Source organism: Muscardinus avellanarius (assembly GCF_963383645.1).
Source record: "Muscardinus avellanarius genome assembly, chromosome: 5".
Taxonomy (NCBI): domain Eukaryota; kingdom Metazoa; phylum Chordata; class Mammalia; order Rodentia; family Gliridae; genus Muscardinus; species Muscardinus avellanarius.
The window spans coordinates 122,246,401-122,262,426 of record NC_137790.1 but is presented as its reverse complement, the minus strand read 5'-3'; the positions used below and the strand labels follow the sequence as shown (position 1 = coordinate 122,262,426).

The 16,026-nt window shown below is 41.0% G+C and overlaps 1 protein-coding gene across 4 annotated transcripts in view; it reads right to left on the bottom strand.

Annotated features, from left to right (window-relative positions):
• MLF1 (myeloid leukemia factor 1) overlaps positions 1 to 15,521 on the bottom strand; it is a gene marked incomplete at both ends in the record, with an annotated part of 28,477 nt that extends 12,956 nt beyond the window's left edge. For 3 of the 4 annotated variants that reach the window (XM_080696178.1, XM_080696179.1, XM_080696180.1), the window contains 2 exons: positions 7,748 to 7,892; positions 15,475 to 15,521. In XM_080696178.1, the coding sequence (XP_080552304.1) occupies positions 7,748 to 7,892; positions 15,475 to 15,521 (192 nt within the window). Of the gene's footprint in view, positions 1 to 7,747; positions 7,893 to 15,474 lie in introns of those variants that run through there. The other variant, XM_080696181.1, reaches the window with a different exon arrangement.
• Between the last annotated feature and the right edge of the window lie 505 nt (positions 15,522 to 16,026).

Here is a 16,026-nt window from a genome sequence, read left to right as displayed (position 1 = left end):
TGACTATTATAGTTGAGAGAAAAATCATTTCCTATAGACTAAGATAAACATTTCTCAAAGGAAATAGAAATTCACATCAAAATGTGAAAAACACAAGATATAATGATTAAGATTAAATCATCTTTCTTTGCTCAACTATTCCATTTTTTTAAAAAGATCTACGGATTGTGAATAGAAGAAATTAAAAATAAAAATTTTATCTGCATTAATTGAATTTGCAAAAATTAATAGAGATACTGCATTAAAAATTTAATATTTTCTAGGCTCATGTGGTGGGTCTTGCCAATAATCCTAGAGACAGGAGGATTACAGTTTTGACGCCGGCCTTAGTAACTCACCAACACCCTGTTACAAAATAAAAAGTTTAACAAGGAATCGAGTATATAGCTCAGAGGTAAAATGCTCCTAAGTTCAATCACCAGTACCAAAAAATAATAATAATAATTAATAGTTCCTAAAAGCTGGGCGTGGTGGCACACGCTTGTAATCCCAGCATTCGGGAGGCTGAGACTGGAGGATCACGGTTCATGGACAGCCTCAGCTACTTAGTTAGGCCCTCCGCAACATAGTGAAACCCTGTTTCAAAATAAAGAATAAAAAATAGGGAAGGGGGTGTAGCTCAGAGGTCGAATGACCCTGGGTTCCATCCCCAGACTGGCAAATAATAATAATAATAATAATAATAATAATTCCTAAGAACCAGATCATGGACTAAAAAATTAATATAGACTTCAGAGTCATGAACATAGATTTAAAAATTTAGAGTCTTTAATAGGCAAAATAACATTAAGTATTATATTATTATAGATAGAATAAAGTTTCAAAACTAATAGTTCATAAATTTTGTGTGTGGGTCTGAGGATTAAGTCCAGAGACATTCTACCTCTGAGCTACACCCGTAGCCCTATTTTATTCTTTATTTTGAAACAGTGTCTGACTAAGTAGCTGACGCTACGAAGCTGTAATTTTCCTGTCTCAGTCGCCCAAGTACCGGGATTACAAGTGTGTACCACCACACCTGGCTAAGAGTTCACAAATTATATTCCTCAACAGGTACAAATGAACAAAAATAATTTTTATGTGCATAAAATTTAAAACTTTCAAATGCTGAAAATAAAATGTGAATTTCTCAGCAAAACACAAACACATAAAGTCTGGCAATTAAAAATAGATAAAATTTTATTATAGACTGTAATGATAAATTATAACTTATCCATATAAGCTTTTTTATACTTTTATTGGTGCATTAGCGTCTCACATCATAATAATTCCGAGTCATAATAACATACGTGTACACAGCACTTGGTGCGCTTTCCCCTGCCCCCCCACTCTCCCTTCCCATACAGAATATTGAGATTGACACTGATATTCTCACATATGAACATACTGCCAATGGAAGTGACTTAATGACTGATCTTCCCTGTCACCCCCCGGCCCCTAGACTAACTCCCTGGCTCCACTAGAGTTTCTCTTCCTTATCTAAAGTCTATCTTGTATCCCGACTCTCTCCTAGTTTCCACATATGAGAAGACATATGACCCTTTACTTTCTCTGACTGGCTCTCACTTAACAATGTTCTCCATGTCCGTCCATTTTCTGGAAAATGACACAATTTTGTCCTTCTTTACTGCCGAATAGAATTCCAATGTGAGTATATCCCATAATTTTGTAACCTAGTCATCTTTTGATGGATACTTAGGTTGGTTCTATTATTTGGCTATTATGAATTGTGCTGCTAAAAACATGGATACCTATATATGACTATAATTGTCTGATTTAGGTCTCTTTGGAAAGATACCCAGGAGTGGTACAGCAGGATTATATGGTGGATCCAGTCCCAGTTTTCGGAGGAATGTCCACACTGATCTCCATAGCAGCTAACTCATTTGCAATCCCACCAATGGTGCAGAAGAGTTCCTATTTTCCCACATCCTCGCCAGTTTGACTTCTTAATGATTGCCATTCTGATTGGGGTTAGATGGAATTTCAATGTAGTTTTGATTTGCATCTCCCTGAATGCTAGTGATATTGAACTTTTTTCCATGTATTTATTGGCTATTTGTATCTCTTCTGTGAAATGTCCATATAAAATTTTATCAGTGCTAATTTTCTCCCTGTGTAAGTTATTTTGAAAAATGGGGAAAACATGATCATATTAAGTTTTATAATAAATGTGCTTGGTGCCCTCTTCCCTCCTTCCCCTTCCCCTCCCAACAATGAGTGTCCAGGTTAACCATGCTACATTTATACTTTTTCACATATTCGGATATAGCTCCTCCATTAATCAACCTCAATCTTCTTTGTCTCCTACCCTTCCATTTCTGCTTTGCTGAGGTTTCCCCTCCATTTTCTTGTGTCCCTCTGGTATTCCTAATAGTCACTACTTTGGTCATATTAGAGAAAACATATGTCTCTTCTCCTTCTGTGCGTGGCTGATCTTACTTAACTAACATAATGTTCTCCAGGTCTGTCAATCTTCTTGCAAATGACATGATTTCGTTCTTCTTTATAGCTGAGTAGAATTCCATTGCGTGTATTTCCCATAATTTTGCAATCCATTCATCTGTTGACGGAGACCTAGGTTGGTTCCATATTTTGGCTATTATGAATTGTGCTGCTATGGACATGGGTCTGCATATGTTACTGTAGTTCTCTGATTTCAACCCCTTTGGAAAGATAACCAGGGGTGGTATAGCTGGATCATATGGTGGATCTATTCCCAGTTTTCTAAGGAATCGCCACACTGATCTCCATAGCAACTGAACTAGTTTGCACTCCCACCAAGAGTTCAATAAAGTTCCTCTTTCCCCACATCCTCACCAGCATTTGTTGTTGTTTGATTTCATTATGCTTGCCACTCTGATTGGAGTTAGATGGAATCTCAGCGTAGTGTTGATTTGCATCTCCCTGATGGCCAGTGATGAAGAACATCTTTTCATGTATCTATTGGCCCTTTGTATCTCTTCTTTTGTGAAGTGTCTATTTAGTTCAGTTGCCCATTTCTTGATTGGGTTGTTTTGCTAGTGTAGAGTCTTTTGAGCTCTTTGTATAGTCTGGGTCTGAATGTATGCCAATTTCAATATGATCCACATAAAAATTTTTTTAAAAATTGTTAAATAAAAAATAGAAAAATAAAAAAATTATAATAAATAATATCAGATGATACATATAATGTATACCCAGAACAACAATCTCCAAAGTGTGTTGGATTGTATCAGTAGAATTCCTCTTTCACATTCTTTTTACGGAAAGAAAAAATAGATGTTAGATGGACTCTGGAACCATTGCTTAGTCTAAATGTTGTATTTTTTTATTTATAAGGTGTCCAGAAACAAGCCTGGAGTAAAGAAAATATCATCCTGGTGTCAGATGAAATATAGATTTCCATTCACTGCATACATATAATGGTTTGCTGCCCAATCAAAATATTTTTTAAACTGTGGTACTAGAGATTGAACCCATGGCCATTCTACCTCTGAGCTACAACCCAGCCCTATTTTATTTATTTATTTAGTTTGAAACAGAGCCTCAATAAGTTGCGGAGGGCCTCATTAAGTTACTGAGGCTGGCCTTAAACCTGTGACCCACCTGTCTCAGCCTTTCAAATATTGAGATTACAAGCATGTAGCACTATACTTGGATAAAACTTATTTGTGTTTGTAGTACTGGAGATTAAACCTAGGGGCATTCTATCTCCCACCAACACTCCCAGCCCTATTTTTTTATTCTTTATTTTTTATTCTTTATTTTGAAATAGGGTCTCACTCAGTTGTAGAGGGCCTTACTAAGTAGTTAAAACATTTATTTTTAAAATAAAATAGTACTTTATAAAAAGAGAGAAAAAATTTACATGAATTATTATTAAAATCAAAAGACTTGGATAGAGTTATGCTCAAAAAGCCTACTTATTTTAGCTGGACGTGGTGGTGCACGCTTGTAATTCCAGTTGAAAGAGGCTGAGACCGGAGGATCATGGTTCGCGGACAGCCTCAGCTACTTAGTGAGGCCCTTTGCAACTCAGTGAGACTCTGTTTCAAAAAAAAAAAAAAATAAGGCTGGAGCTCAGAGGTAGAATGCCACTGGGTTCTATCCCCAGTACCGTAAAAAAAAAAAAAAAAAAAAGAAAAAAAAGCCTACTGTTTTTTTGTTTGTTTCTGTTCTTTTTAAACTTACAAGCAAGTCCTTTTCCATTCTCTTCTGTCAATTTATAATCTTTGTTTCCACGTTCCACAAGTCAGGTTAGAGCTGATTGTGGGTTGTGTACATTTGTAATCCCAGTATTTGGTAGGCTGAGACAGGAAGACTGCAGGTTCATGGCCAGCTTCAGCAACTTAGGCCCTCTGCAATTTAGTGAGACTATTTCAAATTAAAAGATAAAATAGGGCTGGGAGTATAGCTCAGAAATAGAACACCCCTGGGTTCAATCCCCAATACCACAAAAAAAGAAAAAAAAGAGAAAAGAAAAAAGGAAGGAAGGAAGGAAAGAAGGAAAAAGGAAGAAAGAAGGGAAGGGTAGGGAAGAGAGGAAGGAAGGAAGGAGGGAGGGAAGGAAGGAAGGAAGGAAAAAAGGAAGGAAGAAGGTCGGTCAGGTTGGGATTGGTATAGAAGTTTCTTGATGTTGCGTGTTTTGCTTTCTTTTAAATTTATTTTGCTACTGTATAAGTCCTTTTTATTTAGACATAAGCTTGTCAAATATATCACACCCAAGGGAAAAAAAGAAGAGCCACATTACCCAGTGTAAAATAGAAATTTACAGAAAATGAATTCTGACTAGAAGAGAGATTGAATGTTCCTTTGAAAACCCACTGTAACAAAATTAAATCTTACTTTTTGTGTCAGGGGGAGGGTACTGGAGATTGAACCCAGGGGCATTCTACCTCAGAGATACACGCCTAGCCCAATTTTATTCGTATTTTGAGATAGGCTCTCCCTAGGTTGAAGAGTGTCTCACTACTTGCTGAGGCTGTCCTCAAACTTGTGATCCTCCTGTCTTAGCCTCCCAAGTACTGGGATTACAGGTGTGCACCACCACACCTGGAAAAATTCTACATTTTAAAAGCCAATACTGCCCTGCAACTGCCATGCTCAGTGCTCTTGCTTAGAGAAAGGATTTCATGGTTTGAACAAGAAAAAAAAATGCAATGAATTGAGTTAGCTTTCCAAGATAGTTATTAATTCCTTAAGTAAAAATTTATACTGTCACTTGCTTTTAGATGTTAGAGGCAAGTAATTATTACCAAGCAGCCAAGTATGGTGGCACACGCCTGTCATCCAGAACTAGGGAGGCTGAAACAGGATGGCAGGTTTGAGGACAGCCTCAGTAACACTGTTTCAACACAGTGAAACACTCTTCAACTAGGGAAACCCTGTTTCAAAACAAAAGAGCAGCAAACAAAGGCCGTGGGCGTACCTTGGAGGTAAAATGCCCCTGTGTTCAATCCCCGGTACCAGAGAGGTAAAAAATACCACCAAGCATTATTACTATTTAAAAGCTATAAGAGGATCAAAGCACAACATATGCATGTATAGGAATGTCATAGTGAATCCCATTAATTCATATAAATGAATATGCATTATCATTATTTTAAAATAAAAACTTTGACTTTATGGTCAAAGTTTTATAAAACAGGTTAAAGTTGATACAATAAAAATTACCATTTACTTTAACAGGTATATGAATACTGCAGTTTTTCTTAGAAAAATTCTTAAAAAATGATCAAGACAGACGGGCGTGGTGGCGCACGCTTGTAATCCCCGCGCTTGGGAGGCGGAGACAGGAGGATCGCGCTGGTTCGGAGCCAGCCTCGCTGGCTTAAGAGACCCTGTTTCCACATAAAGTTAAAAAATAGGTCTGGGAGTGTAGCCCATGGGAGTGTAGTCCAGAGGTAGAAGGGCTTCCAGGAACTCCAGTACCACCAAAAAAAAAAAAAAAAAAAAAAAGATCAAGACATAAAGTAAGCTTCATAAAGTGATTAGTCCCCTTTACAGGCTACAGGTTTAAAAAAAACAAAACAAAATGTGCTGTGTGTGGTGGCACATGCCTGTAATCCCAATACTTGGGAAGCTGATACAGGAGCACTGTAGGTTTGAGACCAGGCTCAGCAAAGTAGGGAGACCCTTAGCAGACTAGCAAAACCCTGTCTAAAAAAACAGGAGAGCATGACTGGGGGTATAGTTTGGAGGTAGAACAATCCTGGGTTCAATCCTCAGTAACACACACACAACATACCAACATACACACACCCTAAATGTTCTGGAGTCTATTTGAATGTATATCATGTTCTCCATTAAGGTAGACACTAACCACTATTTAAAATTATTATTATATTATATTATTATTATTAATTATTATTATTATTTTCCTATACTGGAGATGGAACCCAGGGGCATTGCACCTCCAAGCCACATCCCAGTTCTATTTTTTAGTCTTTGTATTTTTTGAAACAGGGTCTCACAGATTTGTAAAGGGCCTCGCTAAGTCTGCAAGGCTGCCTGCGAACCGTGATCCTCCGGTCTCAGCATCCCGAATGCTGGGATTACAAGCGTGCAGCACCACACCTGGCTCTTTAAAATTAAATTTAATTAAAATTAAATAAAATACAAATTTAGTTCCACAATTGTCATTTGATTGACAATTCATAATTCTGTTCACTACTGGGGTGAGGGTTAGATTATTACTGACTAGAGAACCTTTGCTGTGCAGTGTCTCCCCAAGCCCCTTCTATTTACTGAAACTGTATACTTTACCCACTCCTCGTTCCTTCCCACCCCCAAGGCCTCCGGTAACCACTGATCTACTCGCTACTTCTGCAAATTCAACTTTACTGAGATTCACATGCAAGTGAGAGCAAGTGTAGTTGTCTGCCTGTGCCTAGTTTATTTCACCTAGCTCAGTATCTTCCAGATTCAACATGTCACCGATGACAGGCTGTTTCCTCTCTTTTAAGGCTGAATATTACTGAAGATATAAGGTGTCGATGGAGATCAGTGTTTTCTGGTCCAATAAAGATAAAGCACTACATTACAGATTTTACTACTATTTTAAAATATTGTTTTTAAAAGTGTATGGGACCAGGAGGGATGTCTTTCCTTGCTCAAATTTAAGACACAGGGTGAACTGGGCATAGTGGCACATGCCTATAATCCTAGTACTTGGGAAGCTGAGACAGGAGGATCGCAGAGTCACAGCCAGCCTTAGCACTTAGGGAAGCCCTTCAAAACTTAGTGAGATAATTTCAAAACTGAAGTAGGGCTGGAGGCGTAGCTCAGAGGCAGAATGCCCCTGGATTTGATCCAAGATAACATACACGAAAAAAAATAAATAAATAAAAGAAAGAAAAGAAAGGAAGGAAGGAGGGAGGAAGGATGAATTAGGGGTGTAGCTCAAAGGTAGAGTGCTCCTGGGTTCAGTTATCCCAATACCACAATGAATGAATGAATAAATGAATGAACATAGGAGGAAGTTATAAGGTGATAAATATATATATGTATGTGTATATATATGCATATATATATGTAAATGGTTCACATCTGGCTTATATAACTCCATGGTCTTAAGCATTTGGGTAGCACTTTGGAATTTTAAATACCTAACAATTCACTGTTCCAGGATTCAGTTTTGACAGGTGTCCTCCACAGGTATTTCTGAAACACAAGTATTTGCTATGGTAGATAAATACTTCAGTAATACTCTTCTCAATTTCCCACAGGACCTTTTCACTGACCGTCTTTAAAATAAAGAACTTACAGACAAGGAGTCCTGTCCAGCATCACGTCCCAGGTGATTACGAGCTCTTCTTCCATCAGAGATACTGAGCAGGTCTCTTCCAAAAGGTTCAGGAAAACCTCTCATCATCTGCTGCATACTTTCTCGGTGTGCAAGAAAAGAATCACTGCCAAAAACACACAGAACAATGTGAGATTAAGTGTTAATATTTAAATTATCCATAGGAAGTTAAACGCTACAAAGAATTACTGGAAGGAATAAACTTGACTAAAGAGACAAAAAACAAGAATGAGATAGAATTATTTCATTTAAAAGATCCTCTTAGGCCGGGCGTGGTGGCCCACCCTTGCAATCCCCGCGCTTGGGAGGTGGAGACAGGAGGATCGCGCAGGTTGCTTAAGAGGCCCTGATTCCAAATTTTTTAAAAAAAGTATAAAAATAGGTCTGGGAGTGTAGCTTGGAAGTAGAAGGGTTTCCAGGAACCCCAGTACCACCAAAAAAATAATTAATTAATTAAATAATAAATAAATAAATAAAAGATCCACTTATAAATGATTTGTAAAGACCTGTTCTTCCATTTGCTATCCACTATAATTCTTTTATTACAATAATAAAAAATACCTTTGTTTACCTATACTGTATGAAAATGGTAAATATAAAGTAACCTACCTCAGGCAGCCTAAACTGAGAAATGGTAAAAAAAAAAAAAAGGAAAAATGTTGCTACCAGGTAGAGGCCACTTGGGGTATTTAACAATTTAGATTCTAATGAGGATTAATAAAGATACTGGCTTATTTTAACTCTTATTTATGAACACTGAAAATCAGAGCTACAACATGAACATTATACACATGAGAGGAAAATTACAGATAACCTCTGTGAAGCGCACTTCTGTTTCTAAGAACTGTAAATACTGAGCCAGGTGTGGTGGCGCACGCTTGTAATCCCAGTACTTGGGAGGCTGAGACAGGAGGATCGCAGGTTTGTGGCCAGCCTAAGGTAATTAGTAAGGCCCTCCACAACTTAGTGAGACCCTGTTTCAAAAATAAAGAATAAAAAATAGGGCTGGGGTATAGCTCAGAGGTAGACTGCCCCTGGGTTCAATCCCCAGTACTGGGGTGGGGGAGAACCCTCTAAATACTAGAAAACTTTATCACACAGCAAAAATAATTGCAAATTCTTAGAAGAATGTTTCTCAAACTTTTTTGAGATTATCAACAACTAGCGTGCTGATTAGCAGTGCGGATTCCTGTTTATTCCACCCAGGGAAATCTGCCAGCTCTGAGTGCGACCTGCACACGTGCATCTCCGGTGGTTTTAAATTAAGCAGGTCTTCACCAATCCACGAGGAACACTGCCCCTTGTGTTTGTGACATCTGACTTCATCAGAATTTAAGCCTCTCTTCCAGAAACTGCTTCCGGAGTTGATAAAAAAGATTAATATCAGGGCCGGGCATGGTGATGCACGCTTGTAATCCCCGCACTGGGGAGGTAGAGACAGGAAGATCGTGCAGGTTCGAAGCCAGCCTTGCTGTCTTAAGAGACTCTGTTTCCAAATAAAATATTAAAAAAAAAATAGGTCTGGGTGTGTAGCCTGAAGGGTTCCATCCCCAGTACCCCCCCCACACACAAAGATTAATATAAAAGCTTCTTGTCAAATTAAATCATATAATTTGGAAACACAAAGCACAGAATCTGATATATTAATTTGTTAAATAAATGCTAGTTTATATTCCCTCTCCTTCCTAACTCATGTATGGATGCCATTCTAATTATTCTATCCTTAAATATCTCTTATGGGAAAAAAGCTCTATTTTACCTAAGAATCACATATAGCAACCACATTTCAGCCCTATTCTATAACTTTACTAAACATCGTACTTTTAATCTGATGTTAACTCTTACATCAAAAGTCCCATTCAGCCCATCGTGGTGGCGCACGCTTGTAATCCCCGCACTTGGGAGGCTTAGACAGGAGGATCGCGCAGGTTCGAAGCCAGCTGCGTGCGCTGGCTTAGGAGACCCTGTTTCCAAATATAAAATGAAAAAATAGGTCTGGGAGTGTAGCCCGGAGGTAGAAGGGCTTCCAGGAACCCCAGTACCACCAAAAAAAAAAAAAAAGTCCCATTCAGCCCAGCGCGGTGGCACATGCTTGTAATCCCAGCACTTGGGAGGCTGAGACAGGAGGATCGCATGGGTTCGAAGTCAGCCTCAACTTACTTAGTGAGGCTCTCAGCAACTTAGTGAGACCCTGTTTCCAAATAAAATATAAAATAGGTCCGAGAGTATAGCCCAGAGGTAGAAAGCCCCTGGGTTCCATCCCCAGTACCACAAAATAAAATAAAATAAAATAAATTTTAAAAGTCTCACTTAAGAATCTAAAAATTTTAATGTCTTATTCATCACCTGATTTCCCAACTTTGTTGCAGGTGCAAAGTCACTGACCCTCTGGTCAGTTTGTTATTTCTGACTCACTCTCCAGACAGTTTCAAGCTTCTCTGCGGTCCAACTGGGCCCCCGAGGGCTCGGCCTTCTTTTAGACTTCTCCACCTCCGGAGAGCTATAGCCTCCGGAGGTCACCCTTCCTCCTCCTATCCAACTACAATATTTTATAATCAGTTAGTAGAGTGTGTTTACATTGACTACCCTTGATTGTGAACTAATGGACTTTTTTTTTTTTTTTTTTTTTGGCAGTACTGGGGATGGAACCCAGGGGCATTATACCTCTGAGGTACACCCTCAGCCCTATTTTTTAGTTTCCTTATTTTTGAAACAGGGTCTCACTGAGTTTCAAAGAACTGTACTAAGTAGCTGAGGCTGTCGCGAACCTTGATCTTCCAGTTTCAGCCTCCCAAATGCTGGGATTACAAGCGTGCACCACAAGCCTGGCTGGATTTTTTTAAATATACATGTATTGGCGGGCTTGGTGGCGCACGCTTGTAATCCCCGCGCTTGGGAGGCGGAGACAGGAGGATTGCGCAGGTTCGAAGCCAGCCGCACTGGCTTAAGAGACCCTGTTTAAAAAAAAAAAAAGGTCTGGGAGTGTAGCCCAGAGGTAGAAGGGCTTCCAGGAACCCCAGTACCACCAAAAAAATAAAAAATTATCAATCAATCAATCAATCTACACTTATTGGTGCGTTGTACTTACACACTGTAATGAGGTTCAGAGTGACTGAAACACCAGCTCACAATACCTGGTGTGTTTCACTCCGGATCCCACTCCACTCCTCCTCCCTCCCCAAACATATTTTTGAGATTGGCACTGATAACGTCATATGAGGACATGGCATTGTTTGAACTGTGTCCTTCATTCAAGTTTCCTTTCCCCTCTCCACCTCCCTCCCAAGTCCCCTTCCACCACTGTACTGGTTTTCACCTCATCTATTTGAAGCCCCTTTTGTTTCCCAGCTTCTCTCTAGTTTCCACATATGAAAAAACACAGGCCCCCTCTCTCTCTGGGACTGGCTGATCTCACTTAGCATAATATTCTCTAGTTCCATCATTTTCCTAGAGATGGCATCATTTTGTTTTTCCTTACGGCGGAGTTTAAATTCCACTTTAGTTACAGTCATTTATTTGTTGACAATTGGGCTGGTTCCATAATTTGGCTATTGTGAATTGTGCTGCTATAAACAGGGACATCGTGTATCAGTATAGTATTCTAACTTCAATTCCTTTGGAAAGATACCCAGGAGCTGTATAACTGGGTCATATGAGTTCCATCCCCAGTCTTCTAACCAAATTAGGTGGCTGTACTAATGTCCAATTCGCCGGCAGTCTTTCAATTTAAGCACATTCAATTTATAAGCATTCCAACTTCCCCACATTCTCGCCAGCGTTTATTACTGTTTGTATTCTTATCACATTAGCCTCACTAATGGGTTATTTAGGAAATGGTACTATTCTAATTAGAAAATGCCAATATCAACAAAAGCATTTGTTAAATGCAAATAATAAATCTGGGTGTGGTGGCTCATGCCTGTAATCCCAGTACTTGGGAGACTGAGACAGGAGGATTGCAGGTTCAAGACCAGCCTCAGAAACAGTGAGACCTAGTGGGACCCTATTTCCAGACAAAAATAAATATAAAAAGGGCTAGGGATATGGCTCGGTTTAATCCTCAGCCCCACAAAAACAGTTAATAAAATTAAAAAATAAATGCAAGCCTGGAGTGGTGCGCACACTTGTAATTCCAGTACTTGGGAGGCTGAGACAGAGGTATTGCAAGGTCACCAAAACTTAGTGAGACCCTGTTTTAAAGTAAAAGATAAAAAATAGGACTGGGAGTGTAGGATGGAGGTAGAATGCCCCTCGGTTCCATCCCCAGTACCACAAAAATAAATAAACAAACAGACAAATAAATGTAGATAATAGCCACTTTCAACAATCAACTAAATTAACTACAGGGACAGAGAGTAAAGGCTCCCAGATCACTATTAAAACAATATTTAACTAAGTACTTCCAATGTTAAACTGTCCACTGTGAACAATGACCAGATACAGTGTTAGCACCTCAGACAGGCATTTATTTTAAAAAGGTGGGCATGAGCTCAGTGTCCCACTTCCCTAAGGTCAGTGGATTATTTAATGAGAAGTCTGTCTTGTTTTTTAATCCCTTATGTTTAATTTGTATTAGGTAATGGATATTTATTTTGTTTAAGGTTAAGGTAACGGGTGGGCCAAATGACAGATTACTTGAAATAAATATAAACTCAAATTGTCTTTCTTTCTTACCCCAACTGTGTTTACTCCATATACAATTAGTTGTAGAGAAAAATTATGAGTTAATTAACAGTAATTCTATCTTGTTTTGAACAACATGGCTGCGGGCATCTGAAGAAAGCTACAGATGTGATGATTCCAAGACCTACTGAAGCCAGGCACAGTGGCTCATGCCTGTAATACCAAATACTTGTGAGGCTGAGACAGGAGAATTGCAGGTTCAAGGCCAGCCTCAGCAACTTGATGAGATCTTGTTTCAAAATAAAAAATAAAATAGGTCGGGGGTGTAGCTCAGGGGTCGAACAACCCTGAATTCAACTGTCAGTATGCAAGGAAGGAAGGGAGGGAAGAAGAGAGGGAAATAGAAAGAAGGCAGGCAGGCAGACCTACTTAGTGTAACTGATGGTCTTTACCATTCTAAGCGCGGGGAAAAGTGTCGAGGTATGCCTACCGCTTGCGCTCTGTTACTATTTCTGGCCCTGACTCTTGGGTTTGCTCAGAGTCACCCAACAGTTTAAATTACATTTCTTCTAGAGAGTTTAAAGAAGCTACTAATTACACAGTCTCAGTTTAATTAAGGCCATGGTGCCTTTTGATATGGTCAGGGATATAAAACAACTCAAGAATATTGCCTTGACTATTATCATTGTGCTGTCACATTTCTATAAGAACCACTTCAATGGCCCAACTAATCTATGGATATATTTAGTCTACTCTTAGAGGCTTTTAAAGATAAGATTCAAATAGAAAACTTCACACAAAATTTTAAACTTGTTAAAATGACACTGAGCTGGGCCTGGTAGCACCTGCCTATAATCCAGATAATTGGGAGGCCGAGAAAAGAAAGTATCTGATTCAAGGTCAGCCTCAGCAACTTAATGAGGCCCTCTGCAACTTAGTAAGACCATGTTTTAAAATAAATAAGGCTGAAGATATAGCTTGGAGGCAGAATATCCCTGGGTTCAATCCCTGTTCACATACACACCCTTGACACTGACCACAAATATCCCAAGAGCTCCTAAGCAGGTTAATTAAATGGTATAAGAGAGTCTGAGCCTATAAATCCCTTAGTGAATAACCTTTAAAGAAAATGTCAATCACTTTTTTCTATATTAACCATCTTAATTTTGTACTATTCATTATCTTTTCAATGATCATTTTTATGTTCTTGGTTTGGTTTTAAATTAGTACTAACACATTTAAGCCAATATAACTTTTTTCTTTAAAAGCAAAATTTAAAAAAAAAAAAAACCTGTCTACCAACTGTAAACAAAACTTAAAAAAAGATGGTCCTAAACGGGGTTGGGAGGCGCCTGTAATCCCAGTACTTGGGAATCTGAGACAGAAGGATTGTAGGTTCAAGGATAGTCTCAGTAGCATAGTAAAAGTCTCAGCAAACTAATGAGACACTGTTTTAAAACAAAAAATTAAACTGGGCCAGGTGGAATCCCAACATTCAGAAGGATGAGACCTGAGGATCGTGGTTCGTGGACATCTTCAGCTACTTAATGAGGCCCTTCGCAACTTATTGAGACCCTGTTTCAAAATAAATAACAAAAAAATTGGGCAGGGGTGTAGCTTGGTGGTGGAATGCCCCTGGGTTCCATCCCCAGATCTGCACAAAAAATAAAAATTAAAAAATTAAAAATTGAAATAGGGCTGAAGGTGTACCTGGCAGGCTGAATGATCCTGGGTTCAATCCACAGTACTGAGAGAAGGAGGGAGAGCAGGAAAGAAGGGAAAAGGGTCTGGGAGGAAGGGAAAGAGGGAAAGAGTGAAGGAAAGGAGAGAGAAGAAGAAAGGAAGGTCCTCAAGATGGATAGAAAATTCCAGGGATCAAAACGCTTAGACAAAAAAAAAAAAAAAAAAAAAAAAAAAAAAAAAAAACTCTATCTTACTTAGGAATCTAACTAGATACTGCAATTATATAACTGAAAAAGAATTAAAAAAAAAAAAAAAAGCAAAACTAGATCACAGTGAAACTAAGTGTTGAATGTCTTCTTCCTAGGGCCTTTACATGGTAATGCCTTGTTGACCCGACCTGTTAAAACGCGCCCCCTCTGCTTCCCGGTCCCACCGGTACTTCTGACTGAAAGAGGAGCCGGGTTCAGAACCGGGCCAGCCTTGCGAGCCAGGCAACGCAGGGAAACAAACAGCGCGCCTGGCAACTTGGGCTGCGGGAGGGAGAGCGCAACTCTCCAACCCTGCGGTGCTTGGAGTCGCATCCCGAGACAAAAAAGGAGGAGCTAAACACGCTTCCCAGCTGGGCATAGTGGTGCACTCTTGTAATCCCAGTACTTGGGAGGCTGAGACAGGAGGATCGCGCAGGTTCGAAGCCAGCCTCAGCTACTTAGTGAGGCTCTCAGCAACTTAGTGAGACCCTGTTTCCAAATAAAATAGAAAAAAGGTCTGGGAGTGTAACCCGAAGGTTCCATTCCAGCACCACTAAATAAATAAATAAATAAATAAATAAATAAATAAATACACTTCCCACTTTAGAAAGTTATGCTAGAAGTTCTTCTCCGTCCCTGACATATTAAAACCGCCTTGGACAGGTCCTGTCCCCCTAATTCCCACCGGCGACTCCAGCGGGCCCCCTCGGGACCCGCGCTTGGGATGGGTGTGGGCTCCGCTGGACCCTCCCGCGAACCCCAAATCCTCCCCTCCCGCGTCTAGGTCCTCCCTCCTCGCGCCCCAAACCCGGCTTTCCCGCATCTCCATCCTCCCTCGCTGCAGCCCAAGTCCTCCCTTCCCGCCCCAAATCCTGCCCTTCTCGCGCCCCCATATCCTCCCTCCCCCGTGTCTAAGTCCTTCCCTCCCCGCCTCACGCCCCCCACTCTCCCTTCCCCGCGCCCCCAAGTCGCCCCCGGCTCCCCAAGGCCTCCGGTCCCCGCGCCCAAGGCCCACAGCGAGTCCCGAGTCCTCCCTCCCCGCGCCCAGCCCTCTCCTCTCGCCAACCCTCGCGTCCCAAGGACCCGCCGCCCCGAAGTTAGCTCGGCCCCCCGCGCCGCGGCCCGCAAACTCACGAGAAGAAGGGGTCGTCCTCAAAGCTGCTGCTCAGCATCCTGAACATCCCGCCCCGCCGGGCGGCGGACGCGGACAGACTGGAACCGCGCCCCGGGTCGCGGCTCGACTCCCCGCCCCGCCGCGCCCGCGAGAGGAGGCGCGAGACTCCGGGGCGCGCACCCATTGGCCGCGGGGCGTGGCGTCACACGGAGGGGCGGGACAATGCGGCGCTGCCTTGGCAACCGGGGAACGCGCGTCCAGGGACCAGGCTCCCAGCTTGGGGACGCAGTGCTCTTCCGACCGCCATCTCTGCGGGACAAATACAGACGCCTTCGGGGACCCCAAACACAGCGGCATTCCTCGAGGAGGGAGACGCTAAGAACACAGACCTGGCTCAGAAATAAGTCAGGTCGGGGATGGTGGTAATCTTGGGGAGGCTGAGACAAGAGCGTCGCTGGTACTAGGACAGCCTCAGCAATTTTAGCGACTGTCAGCAACTAAGCGAGACCCTGTTTAATTTTTTTTTTAAAGGGCTGAAAGCGTAGCTCATAGGTAGAAGCTCCCCCTGTGTT